The following is a 20,000-nucleotide window of genomic DNA, read 5'->3' as shown; positions in this document are numbered from 1 at the left end:
GAAAAGAAGCAATATCTAACAGCAACAACAACAGAAAAGAAGCAATATCTAACAGCAACAACAACAGAAAAGAAGCAATATCCTACGGTAACAGAAAATAAGCAGTATTCTACGGTAACAGAAAATATCCCGTGGGGACAGAAAATAAGCAATGAATAAGCAATATCCTACGGTAACAGAAAATATCCCGTGGGGACAGAAAATAAGCAATGAATAAGCAATATCCTACGGTAACAGAAAATCAGCAATAAATAAGCAATATCCCCACATCAGCAACAGAAAATAAGCAACAATACCCCCTCCTACTACAGCAACAGAAAATAAGCAGATACCCTACAACAGCAACAGCAGCAACAACAACAACAACAACAACAAAAATAGGCAATATCCCCACGGCAACAAAACAGCGTCACTTGACTGACATGCACGCAATGTAAGGTACTGACATCGGTTTCGGCGATGGGCGGGGTGTTCGCGTAGGTGTGACCGGCGTCAGAGCTCTCGTAACAGGACGGGGAGGAGCGGCACCCTGGGGATGTCTTGCCGCTCGTGAACGTCAGGAACTGCCCGTCCATGGGCGACTTCTGGAGAACAGCACAGAACACAAAGCGTTTCGGTTCTCGTTAGCATCGTCGTTATCGCTATCATAGTTATCATTGTAAGCATCATTATCATGAACATTATCATTACTGGAGCATCAGCATCGTCATCGTCATCGTTATCAGCAAAAGAACACACAGACACAGACACAGACTCACACAGACACGGACTCATACAGACACACATACACACACACACACACACACACACACACACACACACACACACACACACACATCCTCTCTCTCTTGCGCGAGCACGCACCTACTACACAGATGACAGAGGTAGAGTCAGACAGACAGACAGAGACATATACAGCGACAGAGACAGTGACACTGATAGAAAGACAGAGAGACAGACATAGACATGGAGAGAGAGAGAGAGAGAGAGAGAGAGAGAGAGAGAGAGAGAGAGAGACAGACAGACAGACAGACACACAGACAGACACACAGACACACACACACACACAGACAGAAAGAGAGAGAGAAGAAGAAGAACAACAACAACATGAACAAGAAGAACAACAAAAACAAGGAGAACACGAACAACAACACAGAAAGACACACACAGAGAAACGTATCTCCTTTCATGAGGTTCAGGGAAAGAACAAAAAACCGCAGATCAACGTTTACTGCTTCTGACAGGAGCTCGCTCTGCTTTCTTCTAAGGGACATAATCCATGTTTCCGCCCCATGCTTACCACTCTCACCACAACCATTATCTCCCTTCCCACTCCGACTGCACTGCAGTCGCACTCTCGTCAGAAAGAAAAAAAAAAGAACGTTTCTCTGGCACCCACATTAAAACAACAACAACAGCAACAACAAAACAACAAACAAACAAACAACAACAACAACAAAAAACCCGAGCAACAAGCGAAGAAAAGAGCATTGCTCCATATAATAAAATTTTCTACTTCTTCTACTACTTTTTTTTTTTTTTAAGTCATCTATCAACGTCATTCACGTACATACATGACTCAGGTAATAGGATATTTTGTTGTTCGAGTTCGGCAGGGACTCTCCACGCAGCAGGTAAAAAGGCAGGTGTCAGAATACTGACAAGCCTTAAGGTAAGGAGAGTTATAACGGTGTGGTTTGGATGGAAACCTAACACGGGAAAAGAGAGAGTTTTCTTTGGGTACGTGTGTCGTTGAGGAGGGGATTATGACGGAGATCTTTCTTTGTCTTGATTTATGTACGTAAAAAAGAAAAAGAAAAAAAAAAAAGAAAAAAAAAAAAAATAAAAAAAAAAAAAAAAAAAAAAGCTCAGCGTTTCGACTTTTGATGATCAGATGCGATGCAAATTCCGTGATAAAAATAGCGGGTGGGTGTCATAAGGTGTGTGTGTGTGTGTGTGTGTGTGTGTGTGTGTGTGTGTGTGTGTGTGTGTGTGTGTGTGTATTTCTTTACATCACAACAGATTTCTCTGTGTGAAATTCGGGAGAGCGCGTCGCTACACTACAGCGCCACACAATTTTTGTATTTTTTCCTGCGTGCAGTTTGAGTTGTTTTTCCTATCGAAATGGATTTTTCTACAGAATTTTGCCAGGAACAACCCTTTTGTTGCCGTGGGTTCTTTTACGTGCGCTAAGTGCATGCTGCACACGGGACCTCGGTTTATCGTCTCATCCGAATGACTAGCGTCCAGACCACCACTCAAGGTCTAGTGGAGGGGGAGAAAATATCGGCGGCCGAGCCGTGATTCGAACCAGCGCGCTCAGACTCTCTCGCTTTCTACGCGGACGCGTTACCTCTAGGCCATCACTCCACTGTGTGTGTGTGTGTGTGTGTGTGTGTGTGTGTGTGTGTGTGTGTGTGTTTGTGAGCGCAGATCGAGTGGAGAGGTGGGGGGGTGGGTGTGCTATTTCATTCGGGAGGGGGGGGGGGGGGGGGGGAGGGGGGGGGAGGGGGGGGGGAGAAAAGAAAAGATCGGGTGTCCTTGTTCAGACAGTGAAGGTCGTTTGAGTGTTGGGAATTCAAAAAGTTGTTCATCCGATCTACAACAGCAACTTTCCTAACGAGGTGTTGTGTGTCTATTGAGAGGGTGAGCGACATAGAGAGAGAAAGAGAGAGAGAGAGAGAGAGAGAGAGAGAGAGAGAGAGAGAGAGAGAGTGGGGGGGGGTAGGGAAGGGGGCGACGACGGGGTAGATAAAGGGAGATGGGGGGGGGGGGGTGCAGGGAGACAGAGACAGACCGTCAGATACACATAGAAAAAACAAAACAGACAGACACAGACAGAGACTGAGAGAGAGAGAGAAAGAGATAGAGAGAGAGGGGGGTGAGGGGACGGGGGGGGGGGGAGGGGTGCGGGGGGGGGGGGGGGACAGACGGGGAACAAACCGGGCGGGAGCAGTTGACTCCTTGCTGTTCCGGTCAAACGACTGAGCTGTTCACTGCCCCATTTAACCCTTTCACCGCCAGTCAATTTAGAGTGCAAACTTCACTTGTGCTATGAACACAGTAAATATGGTGTCTAAGAACAGCTGGGGATTCCCCCTGCAATGTGTAGAAAATATGGCCTATCCTTCCACTGAACATTCAGAGCAGTAGGTTCATGGACAACAGACCCATGATCTGGTCACCTTTCTGTGACATGTGTCCTCTACCTAGCTTGTGCATAAATGCGAGTCTGGCGGTGAAAGGGTTAATAAAGTGTCTCTGCGGCCTGTGTTCTTTTCACAGCGCACTCAACTGGTCTCCTTTCAAACGGAGAAATAAAAAGGAAACAGGAAAAAAAAAAAAAAAAAAAAAGGAAAAAGGAAAAGGAAAACATGAGGCTTTTCAAAACACGCTCGTTAAGTCAGCCTCCAGTACGATCTCAACATCTGAAACATGATTACGAGTTTAAACATACAATAGATAGACAGACAGACAGACAGACAGACAGATAGACAGATAGATAGATAGATAGATAGATAGATAGATAGATAGATAGATAGATAGATAGATAGATAGATAAACAAATGAATAGATGAATAAATAATCATAATACGCCAATTAGATTCAAATTAAGACAGACCAAACAATCAATAAATATACTCATCAATATAAATCATAGATAGGGGGGGAAAGAAGGGCGGGAGGGGGGGGGGACTAATAAAAACAAACACACCCTGGTAGTGGTATATAATGAGAATGCTTTTTTCGAGAGAAAATGAAGAGGGAGAAGGAACTAATTCCAGAAAAAAAAAAGTCTTTAATGTGGCTACTGGGAAATCAATCTGTTATCAGAAGCGAAGACCACAGACGTTTTGTTTTGTTTGTTTGTTTGACTTTTTGGCGTTCTGTTTGGTTTTGGTTTTGTTTGCTTTTTGGTTGTTTCTTTTCTTTTTTTCTTTTTCATGGCCTCAGAACGATCATTTAGAGTGCGCCAGGGGAAACACAAAGACTGTGTGCGGAGAATAAGATATGAATTATAAAAAAAAAGGATGACAAATTGGACTCGGAAGCCAATGGGGGGTAATTCACAACAAATGTGACGCCGTCCATAAGAAGAAGAAAAGGGAAGAAAAAAAACAAAACAAACGAAAACAAGAAGATAAAGAAGAGAAGAGGAGGAGAAAAGAGCGAAGGAAGGAGGGAGGGGGGGAGGGGGGGGGGGAGACGAGAAAAGGCGACGAAGGAGAATGAGAAGGCGAAGGAGAAGATGAAGTATGTATGTATGTATGTATGTATGTATGGGGGGGGGGGGGGGGGGGGGGCATACCCTCACTTCTTAGGAACACCTTTTAAGTTGAATCAATGGATGCTTTTTTTCTTTTCTTTTTTTTTTTTTTTTTTTTCATTCATCACATTTCTGTTTCATCCCATGCAAATTTATGCGAGGCAACGCAGCAATGCATGAAATCTTGTGTGTCTAAACAGATAACTTTCTGAAAACGCTTTCTATTTCCGATCCCGGAGTAGAGAACTTCATTCACTGCAATTTCCAAAAGGACCAGCTGCTTCATCTCTTGATCAGATTTCGCCAGAACTGAGATTCTGTCTTAGGACCATCTTAAAAAAAAATATAAAAGAAGAAGAAGAAGAAGAAGTCTTTTTACCAATTTCCACTCACGTTTGATTTTTGTCACCATGAAAACTGCTCACACTACCCCTCTCCAGATTTGATTCTGTTACGAGAGAGAGAGAGAGAGAGAGAGAGAGAGAGAGAGAGAGAGAGTGAGAGAGAGAGAGAGAGAGAGAGAGAGAGAGAGAGAGAGAGAGAGAGTGAGAGAGAGAGAGAGAGAGAGAGAGAGTGAGAGAGAGAGAGAGCCTTCACATACTTCCCACCTTCACATTTTTGATTTTGTTACCAGAAACTTCTCCGAAGTCTATTTAGGAGCCAGCACTTTCATTGGATTTGACTACCCCTGAAGCGAGGGGAAAGGAAAGTTCTGCAGGCTTCAAAGACATCGTGGAGTCGCACTCGCTTCTGTGCACTCTTTCCTCCAAACTAAAAGACACTCGCACACAGGCACCCTTTATGCCAGCATTCTGTCTCCTCACTTCAAACGAGAGAGAGAGAGAGAGAGAGAGAGAGAGAGAGAGAGAGAATGAGAGACAGAAAGAGAATGAGAGAGAGGGAGAGGGAGACAGAGAGGGAAAGAACATGAAAAAGAAAGGTAGGAAACGAAACTGAGATGAGCACGATCCCAATGAAAGTCAAAGAAAGTAATCTTTGTGTGTGTGTGTGTGTGTGTGTGTGTGTGTGTGTGTGTGTGTGTGTGTGTGTGTGTGTGTGTTCACTTCTTCTGTCTACACTGTCTTCTACTGACTCTTTTTTTGTGTTATTGCTTGTTTTTAAACCAGTCTGAACTTCGGAGGTCTTTCAATTCTGTCTTACGCTGACTGTCTTTTTTTTTTTTATTGTTTGTTTTTAAACCACTCTGAACTTGGGAAGTCTTTCAAAACACACTCATCAAATCAGCCGAGTATAAAACTTCCGAGTCAGAAGGATGCTTAGCAGTTTCAACAGAAGACGAGGGAAAGTTACAATTTCAGTTGTGTCCCAGTGAATTGATTGACGGTATTCTTAAAATCCTTTTTTTGTGTCCTCATTTTCGCTCCCCTCCCCCCCCCCCACCCCCATCCTCCTTCAAGTTAGTTTGAAGAGCACATCAAGAACTGAGTCGCCCAACAGCCACAAAACTTTTCCGTTTTACTTCTTTTTGTTGTTGTTGCTATTTCTCTCTTTTTTTTTTTTTCTTCAGCCATCTGTTTGTGGAGAAGGGAAAACTTTCCTTCTTTAATCTCCAAGGAATCCGCCCTCTCTTTCATTTTCTTTTTCTTCCTTCCTCGCTTCAACCCCCCCCCCCCCCCCGACCCCCCCCCCCCCGACCCCCCCCCCAATCCCCTTCCTCTCTCTCTCTCTCTGTCCTCTGTCCGCCTCTCTGTCTCCATCCAAAAAGAAATGGAAAAAAAAAAAAAAAAAAAAAGAAGAAGAAAGAAAAATATCAACCGAGTAAAAAGAACAGGAACGGCACAGACAAACGAGAATATACCCTCCCCCACCCCCCACACCCCACGCCCCCCACAAAATCAACTCCAGTCGCCATAATGCCTCCTGACAGATGGGCAAATGTGCTGGATTTTTTTTTTTTAAACAAATAACAACAAGAAGAAGGAATCGGCAAACCAAACATGAAAGGAACAGAAAAATATAATCAGATAGGAGGCGGTCAGTGGGTGAACGGGGGAGAGAGAGAGAGGATGGGGTTGAAGGGGGAGGGGGTGAATAGGGGGGGGTGTTTGATAAATCAAAACAACGAACAGAGAGACAGAAAATAGGAAAATTGGAAACACCGGGTAGGGTCACACACACACACACACACACACACACACACACACACACACATATATATATATATATATATATATATATATATATATATATATATATATATATATATATATATATATATATATATATATATATATGAGAGAGAGAGAATGAGAGACAGACACATAGACAGAGACACAGAGACAGAGAGACAGAGACAGGGACGAGAGAGACAGAGACACAGACGGAGAAAGAGAGAAGCAGACAGACAGACAGGCAGACACAGACAAGGGATACAGAGAGAAACACATACACACAAACATGCAGAGATACACAGAGAGAGACCCACACAAAGATAGAGACAGTCAGAGAGTGGCAGAGAGGAACAGAAAGAGGCAGAGTAAGACAGACAGACAGATGGACAAAGACAACAGAGTAAGACAGACAGACAGATGGACAGACAAAGACAACAGAGTAAGACAAACAGATGGACAGACAAAGACAACAGAGTAAGACAAACAGATGGACAGACAAAGACAACAGAGTAAGACAGACAAACAGATGGACAGACAAAGACAACAGAGTAAGACAAACAGATGGACAAAGACAACAGAGTAAGACAAACAGATGGACAGACAAAGACAACAGAGTAAGACAGACAAACAGATGGACAGACAAAGACAACAGAGTAAGACAGACAAACAGATGGACAGACAAAGACAACAGAGTAAGACAAACAGATGGACAGACAAAGACAACAGAGTAAGACAAACAGATGGACAGACAAAAAACAACAGAATAAGACCGACAAACAGATGGGCAGACAAAAGACAACAGAATAAGACAGACAAACAGATGGGTAGACAAAGACAACAGAGTAAGACAGACAAACAGATGGGTAGACAACAGACAACAGAGTAAGACAGACAAACAGATGGACAGACAAAGACAACAGAGTAAGACAAACAGATGGACAGACAAAGACAACAGAGTAAGACAGACAAACAGATGGACAGACAAAGACAACAGAGTAAGACAGACAAACAGATGGGTAGACAACAGACAACAGAATAAGACAGACAAACAGATGGACAGACAAAGACAACAGAATAAGACAGACAAACAGATGGGTAGACAACAGACAACAGAGTAAGACAGACAAACAGATGGGCAGACAAAAGACAACAGAGTAAGACAGACAAACAGATGGACAGACAAAGACAACAGAGTAAGACAGACAAACAGATGGACAGACAAAGACAACAGAGTAAGACAGACAAACAGATGGGCAGACAAAAGACAACAGAGTAAGACAGACAAACAGATGGACAGACAAAGACAACACAGTAAGACAAACAGATGGACAAAGACAACAGAGTAAGACAGACAAACAGATGGACAGACAAAGACAACAGAGTAAGACAGACAAACAGATGGACAGACAAAGACAACAGAGTAAGACAGACAAACAGATGGACAGACAAAGACAACAGAGTAAGACAAACAGATGGACAAAGACAACAGAGTAAGACAAACAGATGGACAGACAAAGACAACAGAGTAAGACAGACAAACAGATGGACAGACAAAGACAACAGAGTAAGACAGACAAACAGATGAACACAAAGACAACAGAGTAAGACAGACAAACAGATGGGCAGACAAAAGACAACAGAATAAGACAGACAAACAGATGGGCAGACAAAAGACAACAGAATAAGACAGACAAACAGATGGGCAGACAAAAGACAACAGAATAAGACAGACAAACAGATGGGCAGACAAAAGACAACAGAATAAGACAGACAAACAGATGGGCAGACAAAAGACAACAGAATAAGACAGACAAACAGATGGGTAGACAACAGACAACAGAGTAAGACAGACAAACAGATGGACAGACAAAGACAACAGAGTAAGACAGACAAACAGATGGACAGACAAAGACAACAGAGTAAGACAGACAAACAGATGGACAGACAAAGACAACAGAGTAAGACAGACAAACAGATGGACAAAGATTAAATGAAACAGAGGGAGATAGACGGACAGTGACAGAACAAGACAGGCACAGTAAAGACAGAGGAAGAGAGAGAGAGAGAGAGAGAGAGAGAGAGAGAGAGAGAGAGAGAGAGAGAGAGAGAGAGAGACAGACAGACAGACAGACAGACAGACAGAGACAAAGCCTAGAGAAATAGACAGCAAGAGAGAGAGAGAGAGGGGGGAGGGGGGAGGGAGGGAGAGACAGACAGAGAGAGAGGGTGATACAAACACAGATGAAACCAGACAAAGAACAAACGGGCAACAACGTCCACCTGCTCGGCACACACGCGAACAAGCGCCCATTGCAGACAATAGGCAGCCGCAAAACTGCATCATTCTGCTCACTGACTGAGAGAAAAAAAAAAAAAAAAAAAGAAAGAAAAAAAAAAAGAAAACAAAATGAGATTAATCCCCAACACCAACACTGTCACGGCGAGTTCTCTTGGTCGCTCGGCTACATCTGCGTTCACTGGACGATAAAGCTGAATTTTGCACATGCTGGCTCTCCGTACGCGAGTCACAGTAACTGTAGGCGGGCATGTAATAATTATTGTCGCCCGCGACAATGTATCCTGACGTCCACGGCACATTGGTGCCGGAAGATATTGTCACCCGGGCATATAACTATTGTCACCAGCGACAATAACCATGCGCAAGACTCGGGATATATTTTGCCTCGATCCATTCTTCAGAGCAAACTATTCCGCTTAGAGGTGATGGCAGTGATTATGATGATACAAATCGAAATGTAGTCAATATAGTAATTCAAATCCAATGAAGGACGCGCGCGCGTGTATGTGTGTGTCTTCTTCTTCTGCGTTCGTGGGCTGCAACTCCCACGTTCACTCGCATGTACACGAGTGGGCTTTTACGTGCATGACCGTTTTTACCACGCCATGTAGGCAGCCATACTCCGCTTTCGGGGGTATGCATGCTGGGTATGTTCTTGTTTCCATAACCCACCGAACGCTGACATGGATTACAGGATCTTTAACGTGCGTATTTGATCTTCTGCATGCGTTTACACACGAAGGGGGTTCAGGCACTAGCAGGTCTGCACATATGTTGACCTGGGAGATCGTAAAAATCTCCACCCTTTACCCACCAGGCGCCGTCACCGTGATTCGAACCCAGGTCCCTCAGATTGACAGTCCAACGCTTTAACCACTCGGCTATTGCGCCCGTCTGTGTGTGTCTATGTCCGTGTGTCTGTGTGCGCGCGAGCGCAATTACTCACTTGGATGATGAGTTGAATGCGTGGATGGGTGACAGATGATTCTTATGAGCCTGATTATATAGGTACCCGAGACCACCCGTTAATAGGACTTGACGCTGGTCACAACTCAGGTTTTCTGCCCGGTCCAGCAGTCACTGTTGACCACACTCACACACCTCCACATAACTGACCGCATATTCACAAAACTGACCGAACACTCCTGCACAGCTATATTTGGTCTGTTTACAGTGGTCAGTGCCTCGGGGGCGTTTAGTTCACTTTGTTCAAAACTCTGTCCGTTACTCATACATTCGTTACTGCGTTGTTTAATCATTTGTAAAATAACTTGATCGATTAAATAAATTGGTTAGTTGGTTAGTTAGTTAGTTAGTTAGTTAGTTAGTTAGTTGGTAGATGAGTCAGTTGCACTTATTCTTTTTTGCCAATAGCCCGGCCAACCGCACAAGTAGGTGTAGTAAATCAGTCTGTCAATCGGTTAGAAGTAGGTCAGTTAGGCTTTTCTTTTGTGACGGACTCTGACTCTCAAACTAGGAGGCAAGATTGTGCTGGCACTTAGTGCTGCAGCCGTGGGAGTTAGTTGGTCTTTGGGAACCATCCCAACGCTGACCGTCCTAAAAACCCTCTTGGCCGAGAAAGTGGGAGTGTAACTTGGGCAAGACACTCTCCACTATAATCAAATTCTAGCCCAAATAGACGGGCGGCAGTTGCCTCATCTGTTGTTCTGATGGTCATAGTCGGACACGACTGACTATTGTATCATACAGACAGTTAACTAGCAAGCTGGCTGGTCAGTTGGCCAGTCGGTCAGCTGGTTATTAATTTTGCTCGGTTGGTTAACTGGTGTGTTGGTCGGTTGGTTAACTGGTGTGTTGGTCGGTTGGTTAACTGGTGTGTTGGTTGGTTGGTTAACTGGAGTGTTCGTTGGTTGGTTAACTGGTGTGTTGGTCGGTTGGTTAATTGGTGTGTTGGTTGGTTGGTTAGCTGGTGTGTTGGTTGGTTGGTTAACTGGTGTGTTGGTTGGTTAACTGGTGTGTTGGTTGGTTGGTTAACTGGTGTGTTGGTCGGTTGGTTAACTGATGTGTTGGTCGGTTGCTTAACTGGTGTGTTGGTTGGTTGGTTAACTGGTGTGTTGGTTGGTTGGTTAACTGGTGTGTTGGTTGGTTGGTTAACTGGCGTGTTGGTCGGTTGGTTAACTGGTGTGTTGGTTGGTTGGTTAATTGGTGTGTTGGTCGGTTGGTTAACTGGTGTGTTGGTTGGTTGGTTAACTGGTGTGTTAACTGGTGTGTTGGTCGGTTGGTTAACTGGTGTGTTGGTTGGTTGGTTAACTGGTGTGTTGGTCGGTTGGTTAACTGGCGTGTTGGTCGGTTGGTTAACTGGTGTGTTGGTTGGTTGGTTAATTGGTGTGTTGGTCGGTTGGTTAACTGGTGTGTTGGTTGGTTGGTTAACTGGTGTGTTAACTGGTGTGTTGGTCGGTTGGTTAACTGGTGTGTTGGTTGGTTGGTTAACTGGTGTGTTGGTTGGTTGGTCAACTGGTGTGTTGGTCGTTGGCTTACTGGTGTGTTGGTCGGTTGGTTAACTGGTGTGTTGGTCGGTTGGTTAACTGGTGTGTTGGTTGGTTGGTTAACTGGTGTGTTGGTTGGTTGGTTTACTGGTGTGTTGGTCGGTTGGTTAACTGGTGTGTTGGTCGTTGGTTTACTGGTGTGTTGGTCGTTGGTTTACTGGTGTGTTGGTTGGTTGGTTAACTGGTGTGTTGGTTGGTTGGTTAACTGGTGTGTTGGTCGTTGGTTTACTGGTGTGTTGGTCGGTTGGTTTACTGGTGTGTTGGTCGGTTGGTTAACTGGCGTGTTGGTTGGTTGGTTAACTGGTGTGTTGGTCGGTTGGTTAACTGGTGTGTTGGTTGGTTGGTTAACTGGTGTGTTAACTGGAGTGTTGGTCGGTTGGTTAACTGGTGTGGTGTGTTGGTTGGTTGGTTAACTGGTGTGTTGGTTGGTTGGTTAACTGGTGTGTTAACTGGAGTGTTGGTCGGTTGGTTAACTGGTGTGTTGGTTGGTTGGTTAACTGGTGTGGTGTGTTGGTTGGTTGGTTAACTGGTGTGTTGGTTGGTTGGTTAACTGGTGTGTTAACTGGAGTGTTGGTCGGTTGGTTAACTGGTGTGTTGGTCGTTGGTTTACTGGTGTGTTGGTCGGTTGCTGTCAGACACACGGTTGTCTGGCAGCGCGGTCTTTTCGGAAATCAGCCAGTTTGGTTTTCATGCTGGTCAGGTGCTTGGCTGTTTGGTGGCTTATCAATTAGTTAGAAAATTAGTTAACTGCTCGGTACGTTACGCATTTAACTATGTTCAGTTCTATTCCCTTTCCCTATCCTACCCCTGTGTGTGTGTGTGTGTGTGTGTGTGTGTGTGTGTGTGTGTGTGTGTGTGTGTGTGTGATAGCATCTTTTTTTGTTGGCGTTTGTTTTTGTTACGCGTGTGGGCCCTGTAATCCTCATAATAGTCTGGGAATTATTTTGATCAGCTCATAATATCCTGTGAGCTTCACACACACACACACACACACACACACACACACACACACACACACACACACACACACACGACACACACAAGCACAGACACACAAACACACACTCAACACACACACACACACACACACACACACACACACACACACACACACACACACACACGAAACAAACAAACGCACACCCACACCCACACACCTACACCACTCCCCCACTCCTCCACCCACCCATCACCTACCCACCAACCCCACAACCACCCCGCACCATCAAACCCAAACCCAAAAAACCAACAACAACTAGTAAAGAGTGGTAACTATCTCCATTCACAAGGAACGCAACTTCAAGTTAGTGCTGCTTACGCTACCGATTCAGCTAACACACAGGTATATAAAAGGTACATTGGAACAAACCCATAAAAGCTAATTTGTGTTTGCACATTTCTTCTGTCTTTGCTGCTGTGTGCACATGTCAAATGATCGGTATAAGGACAGGCCCGGCGCTTCCTTTTTTTTTTTTTTTTTATTTTATTTTATTTTTGAGGAAGTGTCTGGGTTTGTTCCAATGTACCTTTTATTTTACCTGTGTGCTAGCTGAATCGGTAGCGTAAGCAGCACAGATTTGAAGGTGTTTTCCTTGTGAATGGAGAGAGTTACCACTCTTTACTATTTGTTAATCATTTCATCTCCTGGCCTCGTTATTTGTTAATCAACACACACACACACACACACACACACACACACACACACACACACACGCACACACACACACACACACACACACACACACACACACACACACACACACACACACACACACATCCTTTCCAGACCCCGACTTCCCCCATTTCTTCCTTTTTTGATTTAAAAAAAAAATCAAATTTCTTCTCTTTTTTTATGAGGGCAGGATGTAAAAAAGCTGTATAAGCTTATTCTTTTTCCCTCAATGAAGATCATTTTGACTTGACTTCACACACACACACACACACACACACACACACACACACACACACACACACACACACAAACTCACCAGGTTGTTGTTGTCCTGGGTGGCAGGGATCGGCAGGGAGCACGTGGTGGTGGTGGTGGTGGCGAAGACGGACCCGGACCCCAGCGACCCGCTGGTGTCGACGAGGTCCCTGCCCCCGACCTCCCCCTCATCCCCCTCCTTCTCCAGATCCTCCTCCTCCAAGGAGAAGCTCACCTCCTTCTTGCCCTTCTTCTCCAGCCCGCCTTCTGGCGGGGAGCCGCTGCCGCCGCCGCCGCGCCGGAGGGTCTGGTGAGGGGGGCTGAGGTCGTTGGACTCACCGCCTGGGGGCAGCGAGTGCGTGCTAACCCACTGGGCAGCCTGGTACATCTTGTCCTTCACCTGGCGATGATGCCATGGAAAAAAAAAAAAAAAACCGACAAAAAGCCGTCATTTAAAAATTTGTTAAAAAAAAAAGAAATAAAAAGAAAAAGGAAGTAAGGAAAAAAAAAGGGGGGGGGGGGAGGAAAAAACAACAACAGCAATGTGGTGGTGGTGGTGGTGGCGACGGTGGTGGCGGTGGTAGTAGTAGCAGTAGCAGTAGTCGTAATTTAAACACGTGTTTTAAAAAGCAGGGGGTAATACAATAAGCTGTGTTGATTCTGTCAGAATAGTAGTAGTTGTTGTAGTGGTTGTAACTTCTGTTTGGACCAATACCCACTGCCTCCACGTGTGTGTGTGTTTATGTGAGTGCGTGCGTGCGTGTGTGTGTGTGTGTGTGTGTGTGTGTGTGTGTGTGTGTGTGTGTGTGTGTGTGTGTGTGTGTGTGTGTGCGTACGTGCGTTCAAGACAATGTTATTTCGCGTTCGTTCTTTTATCAACACACAAAAAAGAGCCAAATTCTATCCTCGTTAGAATGCATAGGTTTAAATTATGTGTGGAAATAGCTTTCGATTTGCGAAACCTTTGCATTTACCATAGAATGGAATAAGTTCAGTACACATCTGGCTTCTCATATTCTGCCAATTGCCATTAATATGTCGCATGAAAATCATGAGACACATATGCACACACACACGCGCGCGAGCGCGCGCGCGCATGCATATATACACACATAAACATTCACACACCTTACATAAACACACACACACACACACACACACACACACACACACACACACACACACACACACAAAGCATGCACGCTCTCGTGAGCAAATTGGTTAGCAACATAAAAACAACAACAAAAACAAAACAAAACAAAATAAATAAGAAACAAACAAAAGAAGAATGTAAGAAAGACAGAGAGAAAGAATTTGATAACTGAGGAAAGAAAGAAAGAAAGAGATCTGAGCGTATCAATAAATCTCAATTTATCGAGTGAACAATTACGATACAAATTGAAGTAATCACCATAATGCTTTTTTCATCCTCTCAGCTTCCTCTCTAAGCACGATTCATATCATTCAACAAAAAAAAACAACATCGGAAAATGTTCCTGCGTTAGTTAACGAAGTTTCTTCTTTCTTGAATGCCTTCTTTCTTGATGCCCATAGCTCAAGATGGGTTAAAATATTGTCATCTGCTTTGTAAAGTAATTAGTCATGATTTCTATATATAAATGTGTGTGCGTGTGTGTGTGTGTGTGTGTGTGTGTGTGTGTGTGTGTGTGTGTGTGTGTGTGTGCGCGCGCGCGCAGGGTAGGGAGACAGGGAGAGACAGACATATATCAATGAGAATGAGAGAGACATTGAAATACAATACAGAGAAATAGAGTGCGGCAAAAACAGACATAAATCAGAGACAAGGCAGACAGACACAATGTCCTTCGACAAAAAATCTCATCCGACAAACAGCAGTATTGTGCAGCACTCCCAGAGCACAACAACAACCGAAGAATGTCTTTAAAACAAACCCCCCCCCCCCCCCCCCCCCCGCACCCCCTCCCTCCCCCCAAAAAAAGCAACAACAAAAAAAAAGCAACAACAACAACAACATACAAACAAACAAAAAACCCAAAACAAACAAATAAAACAAAACAAACAAACAAAAAACAACAACAACAAAAAACAAACAAACAAAACAAAACAAAAATTCTGTAGGCTATAAAAACAAGGCTCCGTTTCCATTAGAAGTGTCCAACGTTTCAAACCACAGGTTTGTCTTCGGGGACTATATTGATTAGAAATGATGGTGATGGTACAGGCAAAACCTAAGAGGAGTTGCTGGTATTGTTCAGCAAAGGAAGCAAAGACGGGCAGACGTGTGAGCACACAACCGCCCAAACCCAAGAGATGTTATGGGGTATTGTTCAACAAAGAAAACAAAGATTGGGCAGAAAAATGAGCATAAACAACAACGACATCACCATAATCATCATCATCATCATCATCATCATCATCATCGTCGTCATCGTCATCAACACCACGAAAACCACTACAACCATTCCCAACATCCCCTCTCCATGTCTCCAAACATCAGCAAAGAGAGCAAAGATGGGCACAACAACAACGACAACATCATCAACAACAATGAGAAACCCACAACGACCATTCCCTCTAACCACCAAACACCATCCGTGTCCCCCTCACTCATTCACTGACCTGTCTCTGCTGATGCCGCCCGGCCCTCCTCTTCTTGTCCCTGCGGAAGATGCAGCAGATGACCGTCACCACCATCATGGCCACCAGCAGCGTCACCACCACGATGATGACGATGATGATGAAGTTCGGCTCCGTCAGGAGGTTGGCGCCGGCCGGGGACGCCCTCAGCCCCTCCGCGGGGATGCTGATGAGCAGGGTGGCCGTGGCGGACTGCGGCTTGGAGCCCCCGTCGCTGACGACCAGCAGGACCCGGTGGGTCTTGGCGTCCTCGTAGCGGATCTCCCGGGCCAGGATGAGCTCCCCGGTGACCGTGATCACCTGGAACAGGCTGCTGCTGTCGCTGCCGGCGATGGTGTACTCGAAATCCGTGTTGTCCGGCCCGTCGCCGTCCTCGGCCCTCACCTTGAGGATCAGCGAGCCCACAGTGGTGTTGTTGGGCAGGGTGAGGGTGCCGTTGGCCGGGGTGGGGTTGGTGATGACGGGGGCGTGGTCGTTGTCGTCCAGGACGCTGACCATGACCTGGGCCGAGTCCTTGTAGTAGGACACGGACGGGTTCTGCACCTCCATGAAAAAAGTGTACGAGTCGCGCATCTCGCGGTCAAACACCTGGTTGGATGTCACGTCTCCCGTCGTGGAGTCCACGGAAAAGAAGCGACTGCTGTCTTCGTCAGGGATGATGGCGTACATCATGCGGGCGTTGACCCCGGAGTCCTCGTCCACGGCCTTGATCCTCCCGCACGTGGACCCGGGAGGCATGTTTTCTTGGATCTCCAGGAAGAAGATGGGCTGGCTGAAGTGAGGCGGGTGATCGTTCTGGTCCACGATGTGGATGACGACGGTGGCCGTGGCAGACCTGGCTTCATCCCCGTGGTCTTGAGCAACGATGGGGAAGGTGTACTGCTCCTGAACCTCTCTGTCGAAGGTGACCAGAGTGCTCAGGATGCCTGTGACAGGGTCCACGGAAAAGTTGGTGTTGACGGGGATGGTGTACGTCACACGTCCCAACTCACCCCCGTCCAGGTCTTCTGCGAAGACTCTCAGTAGACTACTGCTATCATCAATATCAGCGTTGTCCTGCATCATGATGTTGGTGCCTGGTGGCTGGTTTTCTGGGATGTACCCAGTGAACGATGGGTTTTTGAAAATGGGGGTGTTGTCGTTGATGTCGATGACTTTCACTTCAAACGATTTCAACGCCAGCAGAGGATTCGTGTCGCTGTCGTGGCACCTGATCGTCACTTTTCTCTGTGGCAAGTCTTCGTGGTCCAGAGAGCGAGCAAGGATGATCTTATATACGTCAGGCTGACCTCCGAACGGTTCCAATCGAAAGTTGGGATCATCAATCTCACAGACTACGCTGCCAAAGACACCACTGTCCTCGTCCGAAACAGAAATGTGCCCCATAAACTTGCCGGGGGCCTCGTGCTCCAAGATGTCGGTTCCTTCAGGCGACAGGTTCAGGGTGATTTCTGGGGCGTTGTCGTTGACGTCCAGTATGTTCACGACAACATAGGCTGAGGACGACTGAGGAGGGTCACCCCTGTCCCTGGCTTCTATCAAAAACACGAATTTCTTTTCTCGTTCGTAATCCACTGGACGAGTGAGCGATATTTTGCCATCCATTTCTCCTATCTCGAACTGGTCTCTGATCTCCTGGCCGACTCGAGAGCTCAGTTTGTACAGGATCTGCCCGTTGTCGTTGATGTCCGTGTCCACAGCAGACACCGTCAGAATGGGCTCGTGAGTGGAGGCATCTTCTTCCACATTGATGGTGTAATTGGTAGACATGAAAATCGGGGCGTTGTCATTCCTGTCCGTCACAGCTATATTGATCAGGACTGAACCAGACATCCTCGGCGAGCCATTGTCTGACGCCACTATTCTGACGTAGTATGAATCCTCCGCCTCCCTGTCCAGCATTTCGTTCACCTGGACGATCAGGTCGGTCAGGCCGTTTTCTTCGTTTTCAGCCACCTCCAGCCCGAACAACTCGGAAGCGGTCTCAAAATAGTAAGTTATCTCTGAGTTTGGTCCCACACTGTCGGGGTCCGAGGCCACACTGGTGTATAACCTGTACGGAGCTGGCATGTTCTCTGGCACTGACAACGTCACCACCTTCTGGGGGAACTTCGGGGCGTTGTCGTTCTTGTCTTCCACCCGCACCACCATCTGGATGGACCTGTAGAAGTCGAAGCTGCCCTGCTGCGAGGTCTTTCTGTACACCGCGATGTCCAGGATCATGGTACAGTCCACATTGTTGCCGCACACACTCTCCCTGTCGATGCGCAGCTTGGTCCTCACCACCCCGTTCTGCTCATCCACGGAAAAGTACTTCGCTTTGTCGTTCCCTTGGTCGAACAGTTTGAAGCGAAGATCCTGAAAATCTTGACTGCTCCCACTGTTAAAAAGACCGGTGTCTAGTGCCGTGTTTCCCACGAAAATCCCTGGCTCTTGCTCCTCGGTGACGTTGTAGACAAGCCTGTAAAAATCGTCGTCCTGACTATGGACTAACAAAGTCACCATCATTTGTAGGAGCACCCTGATCGTAAGCGTAGAAGGTGCCATTCTATTCAGCTACACACAGAAAACAAGTCGGGTGAGCAACAGCAGTAGACGAAAGAAGAAAGAGAACAACGCCTGTCCGTCAAGAACCCATGTTGCTGATTTCAGCTGCTCTAACCACCACTGACACCACAGTGAAACAAGGCGCAGTAAACTGTGAACCACGGGTCCTGTTCAGTGAGGAAGACATACTCTGGATCCCTGACAGCCTTTTCGTCACTTTCGCGAGAAGTATTTGTCACTTCTTTTCTTTTGGGCCACAACACACGCACACACACCCACACCCGCACACAAACACCACGGTCTCGAAACGTGTTGGTCGAAATGGAGACCCTGTCAGAGTGATTGTTGGGCTGTTTCGGTCCTACTGCGCTGGGTGCGGCGAGTGTCCCCCGGGGTGCAGGGTGACCCAGTCGGTGAGGAGGGAGGGGGTGGGGGTGGTAGCAGCAGTAGAAGCCCTGTAACAGAACAGAGGAAGTGGCTGTTAGGTTTCCCTGCGCTCTGATCCCTTGACCCCCCCCCCCTCCCTCCTCACCCCTCTCTAAAAAAAACACACCTCAGCAACAATATTGATCAGCTAATCAATGGCAGTCCGCTGGCTCCATTACCTTCCACTACCAGGTATCACTGGCCGGACCCCTATTCCTACCCCGTGCTCGCCTCACTGCCCCGCGTCCAAACAATCCACCCGACCCTTCATAATCTGGCCACCCCAGTTATCTCCACCGTCAACATTGTGACAAGAGCTAATGGGCTCGCTTGCTGCCGGGGGTCGCTCTCTCCACTCGCGTTACAGCAGCCCGTGATTAAGGTAGGAACTGCTGCAAGTGAAACAAACTTGGGGCTCCACTGGCAGGCAAATACAGACGTCAAAAGGCCCCGGGTTTGCCCGGGCTGTGATTGCTGACAAAAGCCTGCCTTATCGCTGTTTACAACAACAAAATCAACTGCCTTCTGTGCCGGTCGACTCTAGACAAGGGAGGGAGCGAGGAAGGGATTGGGGTTAAGGTGGGAGTGGACGGGGTGGGGGGAGGGGTGGGGGGGGGGGGGGGGGAGGGGAGTCATGTGACCGGAAGTTTGGATTGCATTTACCTTAAAGATGGAAGGATAGATTCCAGGTGGCACGACGCTTTTAAAGTTTTGTTCGTTACAACTGAATCGGATGTTTTTGAGGTTTTTTTTGTTTTATTGGCGAAGGGCGTGGGTGGTCTTTTTTTTTTTTTTTAAACCATGGTCTTTTTGCCTAATGAAGAGAGGGAGTTCTCCCCAACAGTTTTTCTTTCTTTTCTTTTTTTTTTCTTTTTTTCTTTTTCGTTCCTGTTCTGGCCTCCTCATGCTTTTTTTTTTTTTTTTTTTTTTAGATCTCCTTTTAATGTTTCGGAAGTCTTCTATTTTTGTTTTTTGGTATATTGTTGTTCTTTGTTGTTTTAATATTTCATCTGAATCAAGTTACTAGTATGCGATATGATTAGTTGTGAAGGAACAACTACATCCATAAAACATTTTTCATCAAAATCAATCTGCGGAACTTTCACTGTAACGAGCGTTCATTATGAATTTACGTCTGCATTCTGTGAACATGACTACATTGACTCTCTCTCTCTCTCTGTTTGTGTGAACGAAACAAAGAGGTAGAAACAAATATATAAACGAATTCAACTCTAAATAATACAAATACACATATTACACAACCCCTTCTTACATC

At 46.1% G+C, this 20,000-nt stretch overlaps 1 protein-coding gene across 3 annotated transcripts in view; it reads right to left on the bottom strand.

The window, feature by feature from the left end:
• LOC143298926 (protocadherin-1-like) overlaps nucleotides 1-20,000 on the bottom strand; it is a 358,571-nt gene that overhangs the window by 11,021 nt on the left and 327,550 nt on the right. For all 3 annotated transcript variants that reach the window (XM_076611958.1, XM_076611960.1, XM_076611959.1), the window contains 3 exons: nucleotides 15,734-18,753; nucleotides 13,194-13,532; nucleotides 447-584 (listed from right to left, as the gene is read on the bottom strand). In XM_076611958.1, coding sequence (XP_076468073.1) covers nucleotides 447-584; nucleotides 13,194-13,532; nucleotides 15,734-18,298 — 3,042 coding nt within the window. In that variant the 5' untranslated portion in view covers nucleotides 18,299-18,753. The remainder of the gene's footprint in view (nucleotides 1-446; nucleotides 585-13,193; nucleotides 13,533-15,733; nucleotides 18,754-20,000) is intronic.

Source organism: Babylonia areolata, chromosome 24 (genome assembly GCF_041734735.1).
Source record: "Babylonia areolata isolate BAREFJ2019XMU chromosome 24, ASM4173473v1, whole genome shotgun sequence".
NCBI lineage: Eukaryota > Metazoa > Mollusca > Gastropoda > Neogastropoda > Buccinidae > Babylonia > Babylonia areolata.
Note: the sequence above shows the minus strand (reverse complement) of the source record. Positions and strands in the feature narration are given on the sequence as shown.